Raw genomic sequence first — 17255 nt, forward strand, 5'->3', positions numbered from 1 at the left:
GACATCAGAATTAAAAGAATTCCACCACCTCCTTTTTGTTATGCCATTGTTTTTCTTTTTCCATGATTCCTATAAGAAACCTCACACTAATGAGGCTAGCATAAGGAGTGGGGAAAGGAGATGAACCACAGATCGCATTGGAAATAAACCAAGAAATAAGAAAAAACAATCCCTGCCCAAACGAACAACGATGGTGAAAAAACTGCACTAGCGAAGGGTCTATATACTGAGTTTAAATGTTTTAAAGGACAGAACATGAAATCTGATAAGATCTACCAGCTGCTTCTCTTTTCTAAGACATTTGCCCAGGAGACAGCTACTGAAGCTTGGGTGTATTTCTTTCTTGCTGTGTCATACAATGTTCCTTTCCCCTCCCCCCTCCATGCTCTCCTGCTGTTTTATCAGTATGTGTGCGTGTGTGTGTGGTGTGTGCGTGCGTGTGTGTGTGTGTGTGTGTGTGTGTGTGTGTTTTTGGTTTCTCTCTCCCTTGTGAGAACACAGCCGGCTGCCTGTCTCCTGCTGTTTCTGCATTTCTGACTAGGTTTTTGCTGCCTCTTGCCTCCCCTTCCTCTCTTTCTGCTTAGCTTCTTGTCTTCTGGTAAGTATGACAGTCCCCCAAGCCCTGTGAGATGTGGGGTGCGGTTTGCGGTGTTCAAAACTTGCAACTTTGAGATTGCTGGTGAACTGTTGAAGAACTTTCCATTGTTTTATTTATAATTAAAATGTGTTGCTCAGGAACGGATGTATGTGTGATAATCCGCTGGGACTGCCAGAAAAAGTGAAAAATTCTCTCTCAGAGAAGGAAAAAGGCAGGCAATACAGTTTATGGAAGATAAAATTTAGAAATAATTTTTGTTATAAAATTAATTAATCTAGAAAGAGACTATTTAAAAGTAACAGAGTTATTTGACTTGAGGCTACTTTTAGGAATTGAGTTGTCCTGTGGTTTACAATAACTCGGTTATTCTGTTTTCAAGTAAAAGTGGAACATGAGTTTAAAGGCTATCCATGGGACTAATGTAAAAACACCAACGATTATGACTTCTGATGAATGAAGAATAAAGTTAGTACAATTAAAATGCTTGCATTTAGACTAACCACAATAAAATTCTCATGGACAGTCAGTTTTAAATGCATTGCGTCGAAGTTTGGTTTACTTTAGATTTTATTTCATATTAAGAAAACTTTCTAATACTTTAAAACCCACAGATGGATTTGTGCCAATAAATGTTTACTCTTCCATTTGTATTAAAGAGTACTTTCTCCCTTTGATTTTCAAGGATCAAGTGCTAAATGCCATGGCTCCATTTAGAAGAGCTTAAAATAGCTTCTGGCTGGAAGCAGGTGCCATGTGTCTTTCTCCAAGTTTAGCCAAGGCACAAGTTATATATAGATGACTGTGCCCAACGAGAAGGGGTCAAACTAAAGAAACTCCAGTGATGAAGATAATGAAGCTGTTTACTGTATCATTTGATAATAAGGTTAATGGATTAAAATGGGTAAAAGAAAAAAGTACTTCCTTCTAAGATAATGAGTACTTGGTGAGGGCCACACGTGGGTGGCAGTGTCTGTACATTCAATTTTCTGTTCTTGTTGATGTCTACTGCCCTGAGAACAGGGGGAAGCCACACGATGCATAGAGCAGTATGTTTCTGTTTCTGCTATCATGCCACCACAACAGCAAAACCTGAGCATTGTGAAAACTCTGTCATATTGTTACCCTGCTAATAAGCAGCATCACCATTAAATATAATTTATAAATAAAATGCACCATAACTTAAAGTTCTAAGCCAAATCTATTGCAACCCTAGAAATGGTGATAGCCAGAAATCCTGGAATCCTTGATTCAGCTTGTTCCTTATTCCTTATTTCCAAAGAGCTCAAATTATATCTGGATTATTTCTCTACTTCATTTCCTCTCCATTCATTAAACATTGCTATGTCTTAAATATTATTAAGTTATCCTAGCGCTTCTTGACTTAGAAGAGAAAGTTGCTATCTGGTTTTTTTTTTCCCCCCAAAGAAAATCAGTTTTTATTTTGGAACAAAAAAAGTATTATAGAAATTCAAAGAATTATTATTATGAGCATCACCATGTTTCCATACAGTTTGTTAATTTACACTTTCCTTCATTCTCTGTCTTATTCCAAAAATGATGTTAACTTGAACCTCAAAAAATCTGTTTTCATCATTAATATTTATATGTTGTTCATCTGGGAAAAGGAGAATACCAGAAAAAAAAAGTCTCCTGTATCTAGTATAATAATTCATTTATATTAATGTACTCATATTAATCAATTCTTTTTTTATAGATTAAAATAGAACTTAGGAACATTATTATTATGAAAGATTTTAGCAAGTTCAGTGGCTATTATATTAAATACACTTTGAAAGTTAAAATATTTTAACTTTAACATCATTTAAAATTTGAATATTTCAAATGTATGCATCCATGTACTTCCAATGATTGTAAATCTACATAGAATTATATAAAAGAATGGTAACACAAACTGGCTATTCCAAGCAAAGTGACAAAGAGGGTCATGAAAAACAATATCTTGAATTACTCTGTTAATGTCAATAGGAGGAGATATTACTGAAATTTAAAGACCAAAACCAAAAATATGCTAATCGTATGACTTGATTTAGAAAAATGGCTTCCCACTGTTCCTACCTAATTGCTGTATCGATGGTATGTGAAAGCACATTCATTCTATGTTAGAAACTGTAATTAGTAGGTGCCCGTTTGGATATGCAACTAGATTAACTACATAAAGCCTGACTGTGCTTACCACTAGGTACCACTCCCAGTATGGAGACTAATCACTCTGCACAGCTCTCAGGAGAGCCACAGGCAACACTTCCAGGGGACAGTTCATCGTTACTTAGTCAGAATGGCCTGGAGAAGCAAGATAATCAGGATTCCTCAGTCCCACTCCAAGCACCATCGAAAGAGGCAGATGTGCAGCCTGAAACAGGAACTCGTGACATCTCTGACGAGTTGAATAGGCAACTGGAAGACATCATTAACACATACGGGTCTGCTGTCGGCACAGCAGGGAACGAGAACCCCCCTACAGCCAAGGAGCAACCTGAGAACACAGAACCAGCTGACAACGAGGACAGAGACTGTGAGGAGGCCATTGAAGAAACTGAAAGAGAACCTGTGGCTTCTGGAGAGCCACCCACAGCCAAAGAGCCTGTCAGCAATAAAGAGCAAAAATTGGAAAAGAAAATCCTGAAAGGATTAGGCAAGTACTTTTATTCTAATATATGATTTTTCTTTGAATTATTCCTAAAAAGGGCACTTCCTCCAACCTTTACTAAAACTCTTATCTAATATTTGGATTACTACAATAGTTTCCTTCAGGGTCTCCCAATATCTTCTGTTGCTGTACTTGCCCCCAGCCAATTCCCCTCAGTAGAGCTAAAGTGAACTTTCAACATGTTACAAATCTACCCTCTGTCCTCAACGGACAAGACCAGAATTCATTTCTTTTAGGACAAGACCAGAATTCTTGGCATAGTCTTTCAGGCCCTAATGGTCTAACCCAAACCGTTCTTTCCAGCATTTTCTCCCATCACTCTACCCTACAGCATCCACTTCCTGAACATTCTATTCCTATCACCACCATGACTACTGCTGCCTAATAACTAGTCTGATTTACTTTTTCAGTTATTTGCACCTGCCATACTTTCTTCCTCTCAGGGCTTGTGTACATCCTATTTGCTCTACCTAGAAATCTCTACCTATTCTCCAGTTCATCCCTCTGGACACTTATCTCATCATTTAGCTCACAAATCAAATGGCACTTTCTTATAGCCCAACCTTAGATAAAGTCTGTTTTCTGTTTCTATTGTATTATGTATCTTTCCTTTCTAGCATTTATCAGCGTTTGACAGTATACATTTACTTTTGTGATTACTTGGTTAATATGTGTCTTCCCTACTAGCTCTTTTATTTTAAGGGCAGGGACTGTGTATATATCAGATGCCTAATGTCTATCTAGGACAATGGATGATACATGCTAGCTGCTCAATAATATTAGTTGTAAGGCTGAATGAATGTAAATAAAAGGGAAATTATTTAAGGCAAAGCTAGTGGAATCTGGATTTAAACAAAACATAAATATAGGGATGGTTTTGTATATACAAAATGATTGTCGATTAGATCACTTGGTAGTATGTTCCATTACCATATAAAATATTTTTATTTAACAAAATGCTTCAGAAACATATCAATTTCAGAATATCAATAATTATAGAAAATATTCTTGCTCTCATTATTTGGTTCAGCAAATATTTGTTAATGCCTAGTCTTTATGAGGCACTGTACTAGGTACACAAAGATAAATAAGTTGTCATGTCTCTAGTCAAGGAGCCCTAGGCATGGAGGAAAATATAGACATATAAACTAATTATTATACAGGATAGGTGCTAAAGCAGGCATGGGAAAATTGTTAGGAAAGCATGAGGGATCGGTAACACCAAAAATGGTTATGAAAAAACCATTTTTGGTGTTACCGATCCCTCATGTGAGAGAGCTATTTTAGCTACTAGTGGAAATATGTTACTTCACGTGAAAGTCCCTCTGCCTGTCTTTCTTCATGAATTTCCCTGAAATACTCACTACAAACACACCTTCTATGGGAAACTCTCCCTGACATACCCAGGTAGAGTTAGCATCATCTTCCTTAGCTCTCCATTAAAGTTTCTGCAGCAATCGTTTGTTTATATGCCTGCCTCTCAAGCTGGATGGAGAATCTATCAAGGGCAGTGATTGTGGGCTTTGGAATCAAAACTGGGTTCACACTCCAGTCATAGGTTATCTACGACCCCAAAAGTACATCCATACTGGCATAGGACATTACTCTACAATGCTTAAAATGCATTGCTGGCAGGTATATAAACAACGACGACTAAAAGACACATTCAAATAGCACACGGGACCCACCCAGCAAAAGATTAACTCAGCTAATACCAAGTTCTAACATGCAACATTGGAATCACCTAGTGTTTTAGAACTTTGGGAAAGAGAATAAAGTTCTCTACGTTAGAGTTATTTTTTTCTTCTCTTTCCAAGGCATCTCAAAATAGCCCCTTTGCAATTGTCAGTGTTAAACTTTCCATAAGACAATACAAAATCACAACTCAGAAGTGAATGATTTCAAGTGTTACTAACCAGTAAAGTTCTTTCACTTTACCACTCTGAAACTACTTCTACATAGGAATGTTTTTGTGTTGTATTGAGGGATAGATATGAAGAAACTAAAAGTAAAGTTAAAGATGACCAATTTTGGTTTCTATTCTGTCTTCTCTGAGTTATTTCAAAATTTGTATTAACATCATAATTACCAAATAATCAAAAAAAAATATTAGAGAAAAAATTCCACAATTCTGCCACTATCTATGAATTAGTAAATTTCATTTGCGTGTATTTGACCAGAACTAACGGTTGTGGATCAGAGTGCCCGGGTATATCTACTGTCATTACATGTGTATAAGCTGCTCATCCTTCCATGCCATTCCTCTGAATACCATCAGCATATTCTTTTAATCGCTGTACTATTTCAGCTACAACGTGAATTAAAACAATATTTTTAGGCTACTCTAAATATGTAACCAGCATTTTAAACCTTATTCAGTTGTCTGCAAGTGATTTTAACAGGCTTCTTGGTCATTTAGCAATTAAATGGCAGTGCACTATCATCTGGACCAATGGTTTTCTAACTTAACTGTGCATTAGAATCAAATACAGAATTTGCCAAAAATGCTGCTTTTGAGCACAGAAATTCAGAATTGGTAGGTCTGAATTGGGGCCAAGTCACCTGGGTGATTTTGACACAAATGGATTATAGAGGCAATAATTCTGATGCTTCAGAAAGAGCTTGGGTAAAATAGAAAGTGCCAGTTGTGATCTTCTTTTAGAAGCTACTTGGAACTTTTATAGAATTTTAGTAAGTCATTCTTCCATACTTGAAGATATATCCTTAGACATCACTTATACATTGATCAAAGATGAGTTTTTAATTATTGTATGTTTATCAGATAATATTTGCTTTATTGGTATTTTCGAGATGCTGAAATGTTCTCACTCTCTAATATCCCAAATTTTCCACCTTTGAGATATTTGAGATTTTAGCCCAAGTTAAAGTTTTCCTGCTGCCAGAGGTCTCTGATCTTTAGTAGATACAACAATGAAAATCTCCAGTACTGATGGGCATAGCTTACCACATACCCTAAACTTATTGGAGCACAATACCCTTCTTTCACAGAATACCTCTGAATATTTAAAAAATATCTCTACAACCTAAGCACTCAGGACTTATTTTTCCTTTAGATGATGTATATCCTCCCACAATTAACACACTATACGCCACAGCAGTTGTGGGAGCATTTTAAAATCTCTTTATGTGGTAGAGTCACTTTTTCCTTGGCATCTGAACTGAAAGAAATAAAAACAGATTCCCCATTAGAGAGCACCATGACACATTCTGTTAACATCTAAAGTCTCCCTTTTGCATTTCCTACTCCATTCTCCAGGGTCACAAGTGTCTTATTAATTATTTCTCTGTCAGCTTTATGTAGGTTGCATAAGTACCACATGGTAATGAGCACGAAACAATGATAAAATATAATATACCTTCCGATGTTTAAGTTGACAACTGATTGAGTAGGAAATCATAGGTCTGAAGCATAAGGCCAGGAGAGAAACAAAGCTGATCCACAGGTCCATTCTAAGCTCAGAATCCATCTAGTCAACCCATTAATTTAGTAGACGGGATAATTGAAGCTTAGAGAATTTTTAAAGACTGAAAAAAAAAAGTTACTCAACTAGTCGACTAGTTGATGTGATTGTGAGATTAGTCATAAGGAAAGCAAGTCATTAACCTGAAGTCATTAACAGTGCAGAACCAAAGATATATTACAATAATCAGTATGTTGGTTGAGGAGCAGCCACTCAGCTCAGTTAATGGGTTTTGTCTTTCTGGTTACAGGTGAGTTCCAGTTCTACTTTCTGAGGAGAATCTTGAGTAGGACATTGGTATTCTAAAATGTTTTCAGCCTTTTACTTACTTTGCCTTAGAAAGGTCACTTTTTTAGATGGTCTGTTTCGTCCATTTTAGCTTGATTTCTAGTTTCATTCTAACAGAAAAAATAAACTGCTGCTTTGAAACAAATGCTATATTTTCTAGAAGAGATTGTTGGGGAAGAAGAATCAGCAGAGACTGAAATGTTCGTGAGAAGATTCATAGAGAAGCTAAAACTTAGGCCGGCTTCTAAAAGGAGAAGAGAGTTTGGAGAAGTAGATAGAAAGAGAGATAAAAATATGTCCCTAGCAAAATTATTGGTACTCTCTTCTGAGCCAAGGGAAAGGATGTATTCATTTCTTACTATTCTTCCTGATATGTTTCTTTTTTATTATAAGGTTTGCTTTATTTTGTTTTCCCTGGAATTGTCTCCTCATTATTAGATTCAAAAGTTTTTTCTTTTTAAGAAAGTTTTCTTTATAGTTATAGCCTAGAAATTTCTAGTAGTTTGAACGCATCGTCAACTGACCTAAAAAGTCCAGGTCCACTTTCCAAATGAGTGGGAAGCCAAATTTCCAATTACGTATAATAAGGTCATTAAAAAACAAGAGAAATGAGATGTCAGCCAAATGGGAAACAATGTGACTAGAAAATATAGGAAAGGCAGTATTTTCAAAAATGATATAGTCAATAAAACCACGTAAAACAAACAAAAACCATGAGTACGAGAGGTGACAGTGAGGGTAAGAGAATCTTTATACATTTTAAGAGTAAACCAAAACATTTTAGGAAAACAAATATGCCATCCAAACAATGTTATTTTTATTGTTGTTGTTATCTAAATTAAGGTAAAAATAAAGCCATTTCAGTATTGGAATCATCAAATCTCAGAATCCATTTAGTCAACCCACTAATTTTATAGTTAGGAAAATTGAGGCCCAGAGAGCTTAAGAGTATGTGAAAAAGATTACTAAACTAATTGATGACAGAGTCAGTTCTAGAACCCAGTCTCCCAACCTTAGTCTAGCGTGAATTTAATCCTTCCTACCTACATACGTGAAATTTATACTATCTTTCCAATCTGCATACATACATTCTATTTACCTTAAAAGATACCTATAGATGGTCAGAAATTGTTTCTATTACACTCATTATCTTTGTGTTAGAGAGAAAACAAAGTTAACATTGAAATATGATTCTAGGTCTAACATTTGAAGACAACATTCACAATCTTTTCCTGCTTAAAGCTTCTCCCCGCACACTTGGAAATCGGGAAGAGAAAAGAGAGGCATACATGTGCATCCATGACCAAATTTTAGCCCCAAAGTTCTAAAATATAATATTGGAAGAAAAAAAAAAGCATAGGTTTGAGCACTCGTTAAATCTACATAATTTGTCACTGAACTTCATATTAACAGTCATCACTATGTTAAAACTTTAAGAAAAATTCCAGTTCACATTTCTATAGCTGATTTCATTGTCTTAATTTAAGAGTTTTAGTTTCTTTGATGTAAAAATAATTCCTTCATATTCTAATAGTCTCACAGTCTACAACGATGTCAACAGCCACAGCCATGTGTGACATGTTTGTTCTTGCTTCACCATGGTTCTACTTTCATGTAGACTTAGAACCAAACTGAGCATTCTGTGGAGTGTTGGCTATGTGCCACCTTTAATGGAGACTTCAGGTCTGTCACTGGCTTTCCTTGTGACTAATCCTGCAATCACATTGCTTTAAAATGACACATTGGGGTGAAGGCAGATCATCCCTTCCCAATAAAACGTTCCTCAATAAAGTCGATTTTTTATTTTGTGTCACCAAATGACCCCATTTCCATGTAATTATAACTTCAATCTGAGAAGATGAGCAAATCTCTTTGTTTATTCCTCTCCTCAAAGATAATTCCATATACCACTCCAGTCCAGCAAAATCAATGGAAGTCTAAAAACTAAGCTCTCTGATGTCACAAATCTATGTGTCACAAATTTATATGATGTCACAAATTCATCCTGCACTTGCCTTGTTTCAGTTTCTTGGATTGTTTGTTGAAGGGAGAAATCATTTTGAATGGTAGATTGATGCTCCTGAGTGTTACCCTTCCATACAAAATGATGGCATATGAGAAGAGACCTCAATGGGTGTGATGATCAAACAAAACAAAACAAAAACAACAACAACAACAACAAAAACCATCTCCTCATAGTTAAAGAAAACAAAAAGGGGAGAAGATATTTAATGCAGGAAGAAAAAGAGAGCCATTGGACTCACTCAAGAGTTTCTCTCTCCCCCAAATGACACATGTAATGGTTTTCTATGTCTGCATTCACACTGTGAGGTATCCTAGCGCACACTAAATGTCACAGGTAACAGGAAGGCCTACCTTTCCTCTAGTCAATCACACAATTGTCTTCAAGACAGCATTCATTTGATTGACACGACACTAATGTGTACTGGTTGGCTTTATTTTATTCCATTACTACCAACATTTACTGAGCACTTGCCACAGGCCAAATACTGTGCTGGGTCCTGGACCAAATTTGATCAACACTGTAGTTTCTTGCCTTTAACACATGGCACTAAGGACAGCAGTCTGCACGTGGGCACCTTCCACAGACTGAAGACAAGGGTGAAGGAATGGCTTGATCTGTACAATACAAATTCATCCCTGCTGCCAGAAAAATAACTCAAAGACTGGGCCCAGTGGGGGTAGGGCAGCAGTGATTATCAGTTTAAAGGCAGAGTACTATGCTGCAGGCCATAATTGAAGAGCTGGTTGGGCACCACTCATACCTACTTTTGCCTTATCTCAGGCCACGTCTCTAATATGAACTGACTCACTGGGCAAAGAGAGACAAAACCAGCTGTTAGGAATGAAGTCATTTTTTCTTTCCAAAAAAAAGTTTTCTTTTATTTCTCTAGGTTTCCCTGGCATTAAAATTCCACTTGGGAGTAGAGCGATTTAGAGCAAGTAGACAGCCTTGGATTCAAGCCTTGGCTCCGCCAGTACTAATTATGTAACTTTGGACTCTCTGGGCATTAGATTCTTATCTATAAAATTAACCAGTTGTTTGTGTGCTCTTTGAAGCTCCTTCTAGATCTAAAATTCTTTGATGCCATTGGAATTACTAGAGTTAGCAAATAAAAACTCAGAGTACCCAGGAAAATTTGAATTTTAGATAAACAATACATAATTGTTTCAGAATAACTATGTCCTGTGTTCTGTATTTTATCTGGCAACCCTAATTCTATGATTTATCTGCCTGTCCAGGATGAAAGTGAAAGTTCCAGCAGAGGGGAAATGCCTATTCTTTGGTAAAAGATTGTTAAAATTGTTAATATTCTTAAGCAGATTTGTATCAGGAAACATGGGTTCTACTGTGTGGCTAGACCTCCCTACCCTGATTAGATAGAGTGATCGTCACCTTTGCACCATGATAGGACTTTGAAAAGATATGCTCAGTGGTAAAAGTAGACCTCAGGGTCCCCTTTCTCCCTCCCAACACTCAGCCCAGTGGCTGCTTAGATAAGATTTCTGGGCATCACAGAAAGGCAAACCCAACAGTTTGAGCGAAATAGACAAAAGGAAGAACAATGAGGAAAGAAAAAGAATCCAAAGTTTACTGTCAAATAATCATGAACAGATGAGATTTATGTAGCATAAACTCCAAGTAGGAACAAAAAATGAAACTGCCAACAGAGATTAAGGTCTTGAAGGGAGAAGTGAAGGCCCAGGAAGACGAAACCTATAACCAGAAAGACACACAAAGGCCCGTGGGAAAGGCCCTGCCTGTCTTGAGTCCATTTTTTCTCTCTATTGATTTCATTTTCTGCTTGGTAGGAAATATGATCAGACTTATTCTACCCAAACCTCATGGAACGAGTTCACACACAAGAACAAGAAATTGGTTCCCCCAAAAAAGAGAGGAAAGAGGTACTAAAAGAACAACACCATTAAAAAAAAGACAGACTAGTAGGGTGATCACTTTGTGAGTTGTTATATAGATCGCTAATCACTATGCTGTACAACTGAAACTAATACATTATTGTATGACAACTATAATTGAAAAAAACTTATTGAATTGTACAATGTAAATATGAGCAACCAATTGTCTATTGTATTTCAATAAAGCCGGGGGTGGTGGGTGGGGAAAGACAGACTAAACTGTCAAGTTTCTCTGCTTTGGGCTGAAATTCTAGCAACTCCATGTATCAGTGCTGGCTGTTCCATGGTAATCAGACATTTTGATGGACTGTTTTGCTCTTTTTGTTATTTTCAAATTAATGGAGGGAAATGGGTGATTTGTTCTTTCATAAAGTCAGTGTTTTTAATTCTTTTAAACATTTTCGAAATATTCAAAATTCTTTGAACATTTAGAATACATGGAGGGAAGGAGTAACAAAAATGAATTCTTGGGATGAAAATTTGGAGACTAATGTCATAGCAAATATTTGTTGAAACTCTACTATCACCCTGCTACTATACCACTTATTTTCACAAACTTATTCTATAAGGTAGGTGTCATCCCTTTTATAGAGAAAGAAAGTGATATCTGAGGCTCAGATAGTTTAAGTGGCTTGGTCAAGGGTGGCCAGTAACTAGCAAGCGGACAAGCTAAAATTCCGCACCATATCCTCTAACTTCAGGGTCAGCACTTACTTTTAAAAATGTCTTTACGTGTTTTTTTTTTTTTCTTTTAAGGTAAAGAAGCTAACCTGCTAATGCAAAACCTGAACAAGTTGCAGACTCCTGAAGAAAAGCTTGATTTTTTATTTAAGAAGTATGCCGAGTTGGTAAGATCTTTAATTCTTTTTGTCAGAAAGATTCAGGGTTCAGTTAGAGCTGAGGAAAGGAGGCTGTTGGCTTTTCAGGTACATCACTATAGACTGTGACCGGTAACCTCAGATGAGCCAAAGCTAGAATTCATAAAAGCAGAATTTTTTTACAGGAAAAAGAAACAGAAAAACTGAGGAATAACAGCAAAAGGGGGAAAGAGGATAGAGTTGGAATTTACTCCACCTTCAAGTATGTATATCACTTAGGGGATAGATGAGAGAATTATAGATAATTAAAAATTATAGATATTTTAAAGGTTTTTGGGTTTTTTTTTAAACATAAATACATCCACCATAAAGTCAAACTTTCATTTGGTTCTGTGCCCCAGTTTTTTGAGGGGGTCCCCTCAGGAAGGCATAGAGTTGAGTTAATCCCACCTCCTCAGTTTGTGACAGATTCTCATTTGGTCTTAATGACTTGTTAGTTAATCAGTCAGTCAGTCATTTATTCTCTTTGATCTACATTCCCCTCCTCCACAATGGCAAAGGATTTGACATAGACAGTTTTGTGCCCTGTTCTAGGTCCCCCACATGTGGTCTTTCTCTCAGTAAGTTAGGGCTACTGGGAGGAAGGGAAGCCACTCCCAGACATCAGAGAATCCATGATGTGCATTGTTTCCTCACTGGTACTTCTGCAATGGGCCAGCTGGAAAAGGAGCATTCAGTGAAGCCACCCTGTCTGGTCTCCATGAACCCTCACAAATACTTGCTAAAGGAGCAACACCGGAAGTCTGTGTACTACCACAGGGTGCATAGCTAACAGCCGAGAAGTCCTCTCAAGCGAAGCAAGGCAATTTGCTCCTCTCTCATTTCTGCTTTTCTTTCAAGTTTTTTCTCACTTATTTCTTTTGGAGAGCAGTGACAGGAGGGTGAAACTTATATCCACATACAGTGAAACAATTCCTCCAGGCAGTAGGTCGACCTGCTTCTGAAGACGAATTTACCTTGCAGTCAAAAAAGATTAAGGGTCAGAGCTTCTCACTTGCAGGGGCTCCTCTGAGGTCCTGGATGTAATTCTCTTAATTATAATTTTTGTTTTTTATTTTAAAAAAGAGGACCTCGAAAACCAAATAAGCTTCAGGCCTACAAAACTCTCAGGTCCCTGGCTACATCTCATCCCTATTGCTAGAGTAGAGTTTAACAAGTGACTTGTTTTCTTTCATTTTCGCTCTAACTTCAGTCTTGTAATTCCTGTTTGTTCTTTTTTTTCTTTTATCTTGACACATCTGTTATGCTGAATTATTATACAATAGATCCAGAGAAATTCTGAAACCCCAATGACCGGCTGAATGCTTAACTCTACCAACAATACTTTTAAATTATTTTTTTAATCATATAGACTATGTCATGATAGTATAAGAAAAATGCTGAATACACAACCCCAAAATATTTCTAATCTCATAATCTAAAATACGAACTTTGATTTATCCATCTTCCTTTCCAGTTCTGTTACATATGCAGAGATTTTTTTTATTATAATTACCTTTGTGAGATACAGATACAGTTGACCCTTGGGCAACACTAGGGTTAGGGGTGCTGACCACCTGCACGGTCAAAAGTCCATGTGTAAATTTTACTCCCCCAAAACTTAACTACTAATACCCTACTGTTGACCAATAACATAAACAATCAATTAAAACATATTTTGTATGTTATATGTGTTATGTATGTATTCTTACAATAATACAAGCTAGAGAAAAGAAAATGTTATTAAAAATTTTGAGGAAGAGAAAATATATTTAAGGAAAAAAATAAAAGTATTTACTGAAAAAATCCATGTATAAGTGGACCTGCACATTTTAAATCCATGTTGTTCAAAAGTCAACTGTAATTGGGTATCTGGTTTTTTGGCTCATGTGACAGACATCTTCCCATGTACTGTATAGTCTTCATTAATTATATTTTGTAAAAGCTATGTCATTTTCTATTAAGTGGCCTTATCTACTAGTTCTCTAATTTTGAGACATTTAGATCTTTCCACTCTTTGTTTTACCAAATATTGCTGCATTACACTATTAAATCACAAATCATAGATTAGATTTGTTCCTTCTCTTCGTTTTATGATCTTAGAAAAAAGTTCCAGAATTGGGATTACTAAATTGAAGAGTATGAATGTTTTTAAATGACTGCATTGCTTTCCAAAAGAATGGTAGAAATTTATAAAGCAAGTATCAGTGTATCAATTTTATTGGAACTTATTTAACATTGGCTGTTAACCGTCTATGAACAATTTCAATGCCATAATATGTTAGTTGTCAAAAATAATAGTTTTCCAAAAAACATGACCCCCATTCTTATCCATCCATCTTGGCTCTTTTTAATATTTTCCACATCATTTTCCCTTTGCCCCTTTGATTTACCTACTCGTACCAAGGCCATTCATGTTTAGTTTCCAGTGCATGTTCTGTACTTGGCTGGACTGGGCAGCATTCTAGACTAGCACAGGAAGCCATTTACAGTGCTGCGGTCCCTCATCAGTACATCAGAGAAGAACCACTTCTTTGGTCTGACCCAAATTTTCTTCATGAACCAAGGCTGTTCACCCTGGTTTCATGGAATTCCCTGCACCTACTCATCCTCTTAGCCAAGCGGTCGCCCCCCCACAGAGCTTATTTTTCCAGAGATCGTACTCAATTCAAGCCTTACTTAGTATACTTTGGCATTCGTATCAGGTCTTATAATAGACTTTAAAACACTAAAGATGATTCTAGAAAAAATAAATAGGAGAAAATTGGCCCCCCAAAAACCTCATTACATTTTCTTTTCAGAAAGGAAAAATTATGAGGAATTTCAATCTTTTACCTGGAGACTAAAACCTATTTCCTTGCTCACTGATTTGGACATTAATAAAGAAAGTATCTAAAATGTAAGTGTTAAGATAGAATAAATTATCATATTCAAAGTTGTGACTCAAACTGCCACTCTAGCTCACTCATTTTTTACAGATTCTGAATCTTGTAATGTTATCTACCATAGTATTCATTAATAAATAAGAATAAATTTATTAATAAATAGGGATACTCCATGACTAAATTAAAAAATGACCTAGAAAAAATACTTTCAGCAAATTTTCTCAATTTTAATGTAGTTACAACATCACTAATACTATTCTAATTTAGTACTTGGCATTAATTTTACTTTTTTAACTTAATAATAAAAAAGAGAAAACAAGAGAACTTGCAGATAAGAATTGTATACACCTGTTACAATTGTAGAGAAGAATCCTAAATGTACTATTAAGCCACAAAGCCAGCATTACCTGAAATTGACTCAGTTGCAATGTTTTTCATTCCTTAAGAAACCCCATACGCATTCACATAAGTCTGAAGTATTTAAACAAAATTAGCCATACTCTAAAATAAAAAATCATCATAGTTAAGGGTTTTTAGTTAGAACAAAGCAAGATAGATCTAGTTAAATTTTTGATGTGTATAATCTTGCAGTAAAACTATAGCATTGAATGGTCAATGAATAAGCCAAGATTATCTCTTTCAACTCATGAAACACATGTAGAGTATCCACTTCCTCATAATCAGATAAATCACATAAGGCAGTGTTCCCCAAAAAAGGCACAATTTTGCCCACCATGGGACAATAGGCAATGTCTGTCTGGAGATATTTTGGCTATCAGAATTGAAGCGGGGTGGTGCTACTGGCAGCTAGTAAGTAGGGGTCAGGGATGCTTCTAAACAGCCTGTAATGCACAGGACAGCCCCCACAACAAAAAATTATCTGGCCCAAAATGTCAATAGTATTCAGGCTGAGAAACCTTGACATATGGTTTAATCTTCAAAAGGTAAAGGCTAACCATAATGACAATAATAATATATAAATCTCAAGGAAGGACAGTAGGTCACTTGAAGTCCAAACATAAGCATGAGAAGTTTCACCTGTACCTGATAAACATGGTGCAAAGTGAAAGGACCTCATGCATCCTACAAATAGGAGGTATTAAAAATACATAAAAAAAATCATTGATCTTCCAATTGAACCTCAAGAAAGATATCAATTTTAATCAATATTTATAGTAATATGGACTAGTTTCTCTTGATGCTAATTCTCACAAATTATTAAAAATTGCCCATAAGTATGAAGAAAGAATATCATGTATGAATATCCTTAACTTAATTTGGCAAGGGTTTATAATGGACATTTCAGTGTGGCAGGAGGGAGGAAGGAAATAAATAAAGATGTGAACTGAAGAAAGTGTAGCAATTCTGTTTATCTAGTTCAGAAAAAAACAAATTTTTTTTAAGATGGAGGAACTGAGATGAGTATCAAGGCTCATGTCATGTGTGCATCTACTTGTACCACTATGTGAGGCGCCAGGAACATTTGGGATCCTGAAGCACCCAGGGGCTCCTCACGAAGAACTATTCCTCTTCATTAGCCAACAAGGTCATTATTAGGATGATCATCTACCTAGCATAAGCACACTCAGGCTCTCAGCAAACCAAGTCGAGCAGAGGAAAAGGCTCTAGACAAAGGGCCATCGCTTGCATGTGGCCATACATGATTGTCAGTCTGAGATCCACACTCCTAGAGTATGCTAATCTCTGGTGGCTTCAGGAAGGCTAATCCTCAAATTCTCACCACCTCACTATAATTCCATAAAAATGTTGCCAAATTTAACTGCGCGTACTTTTTATAGAACACCCAGTTAACTTTTCATTTTAGGTAAACAAACAACAATTTTTTTTTAATTTTTATTGTTTAGTAAAAGTATATCCCATGCAATACTTTGGATATATTTTCACTAAAAAATTATTCATTATTTATTTCAAATTCAAATTTAACTGGATATCCTACATTTTATCTGGCAATCCTACCCCAGAAATTTAGCATCCAGACATGACAAGTCTGGGAGTACATTGGTTTCATTTTCTATGCTGTCCCTGATACTTTAGTTATGGTTGCTGGAGGAGTATGAGAAGAAGTCCCACCTGAGCTCAGCAAAAACAATTGTCATGATATATTTCCAGAAGCACAGAGGATGTGCAGGTAGAGGGAGAGCAGAGCATGTTACAAATACTAGCCATTCACATTGTTGAGTTAAGAAGTGGAAATATCTGAAAATGTGGTGACAAATGTCAATGCTTAGATAACCAAGGGGTACTTTCTCTTCCCCTCCTTTCTCACAACCCACAGACTTCATCTTCTATTTACCAGGAGGCTGCTTTTCTCTTTCCCACTTTTTGAAATAGTTGCTATAAGCTTATTTTGAGAAAGACTATTGAGACCTAAAGGTAAACCAAGCAGACACACCGTTGACCATTGCCGCAACACAAGGCATTAATTATTATGACTTCTGGCAGTTTATAGATTCTGAGATATGCCTTTCTAATACTGACTGACATCATTAGATAGACTCAAGAAAACTGAAGCTATTT

At 36.3% G+C, this 17255-nt stretch overlaps 1 protein-coding gene across 1 annotated transcript in view; it reads left to right on the plus strand.

Annotated features, from left to right (window-relative positions):
* Positions 1–2812: 2812 nt before the first annotated feature.
* TXLNB (taxilin beta) overlaps positions 2813–17255 on the plus strand; it is a 39457-nt gene continuing 25014 nt past the window's right edge. Inside the window, exons 1-2 of the mRNA XM_006915420.1 lie at positions 2813–3251; positions 11732–11823. Of these exons, the coding sequence (XP_006915482.1) occupies positions 2813–3251; positions 11732–11823 (531 nt within the window). The remainder of the gene's footprint in view (positions 3252–11731; positions 11824–17255) is intronic.

The sequence above is a fragment of the Pteropus alecto genome, unplaced genomic scaffold, assembly GCF_000325575.1.
Source record: "Pteropus alecto unplaced genomic scaffold, ASM32557v1 scaffold185, whole genome shotgun sequence".
Lineage (NCBI taxonomy): Eukaryota > Metazoa > Chordata > Mammalia > Chiroptera > Pteropodidae > Pteropus > Pteropus alecto.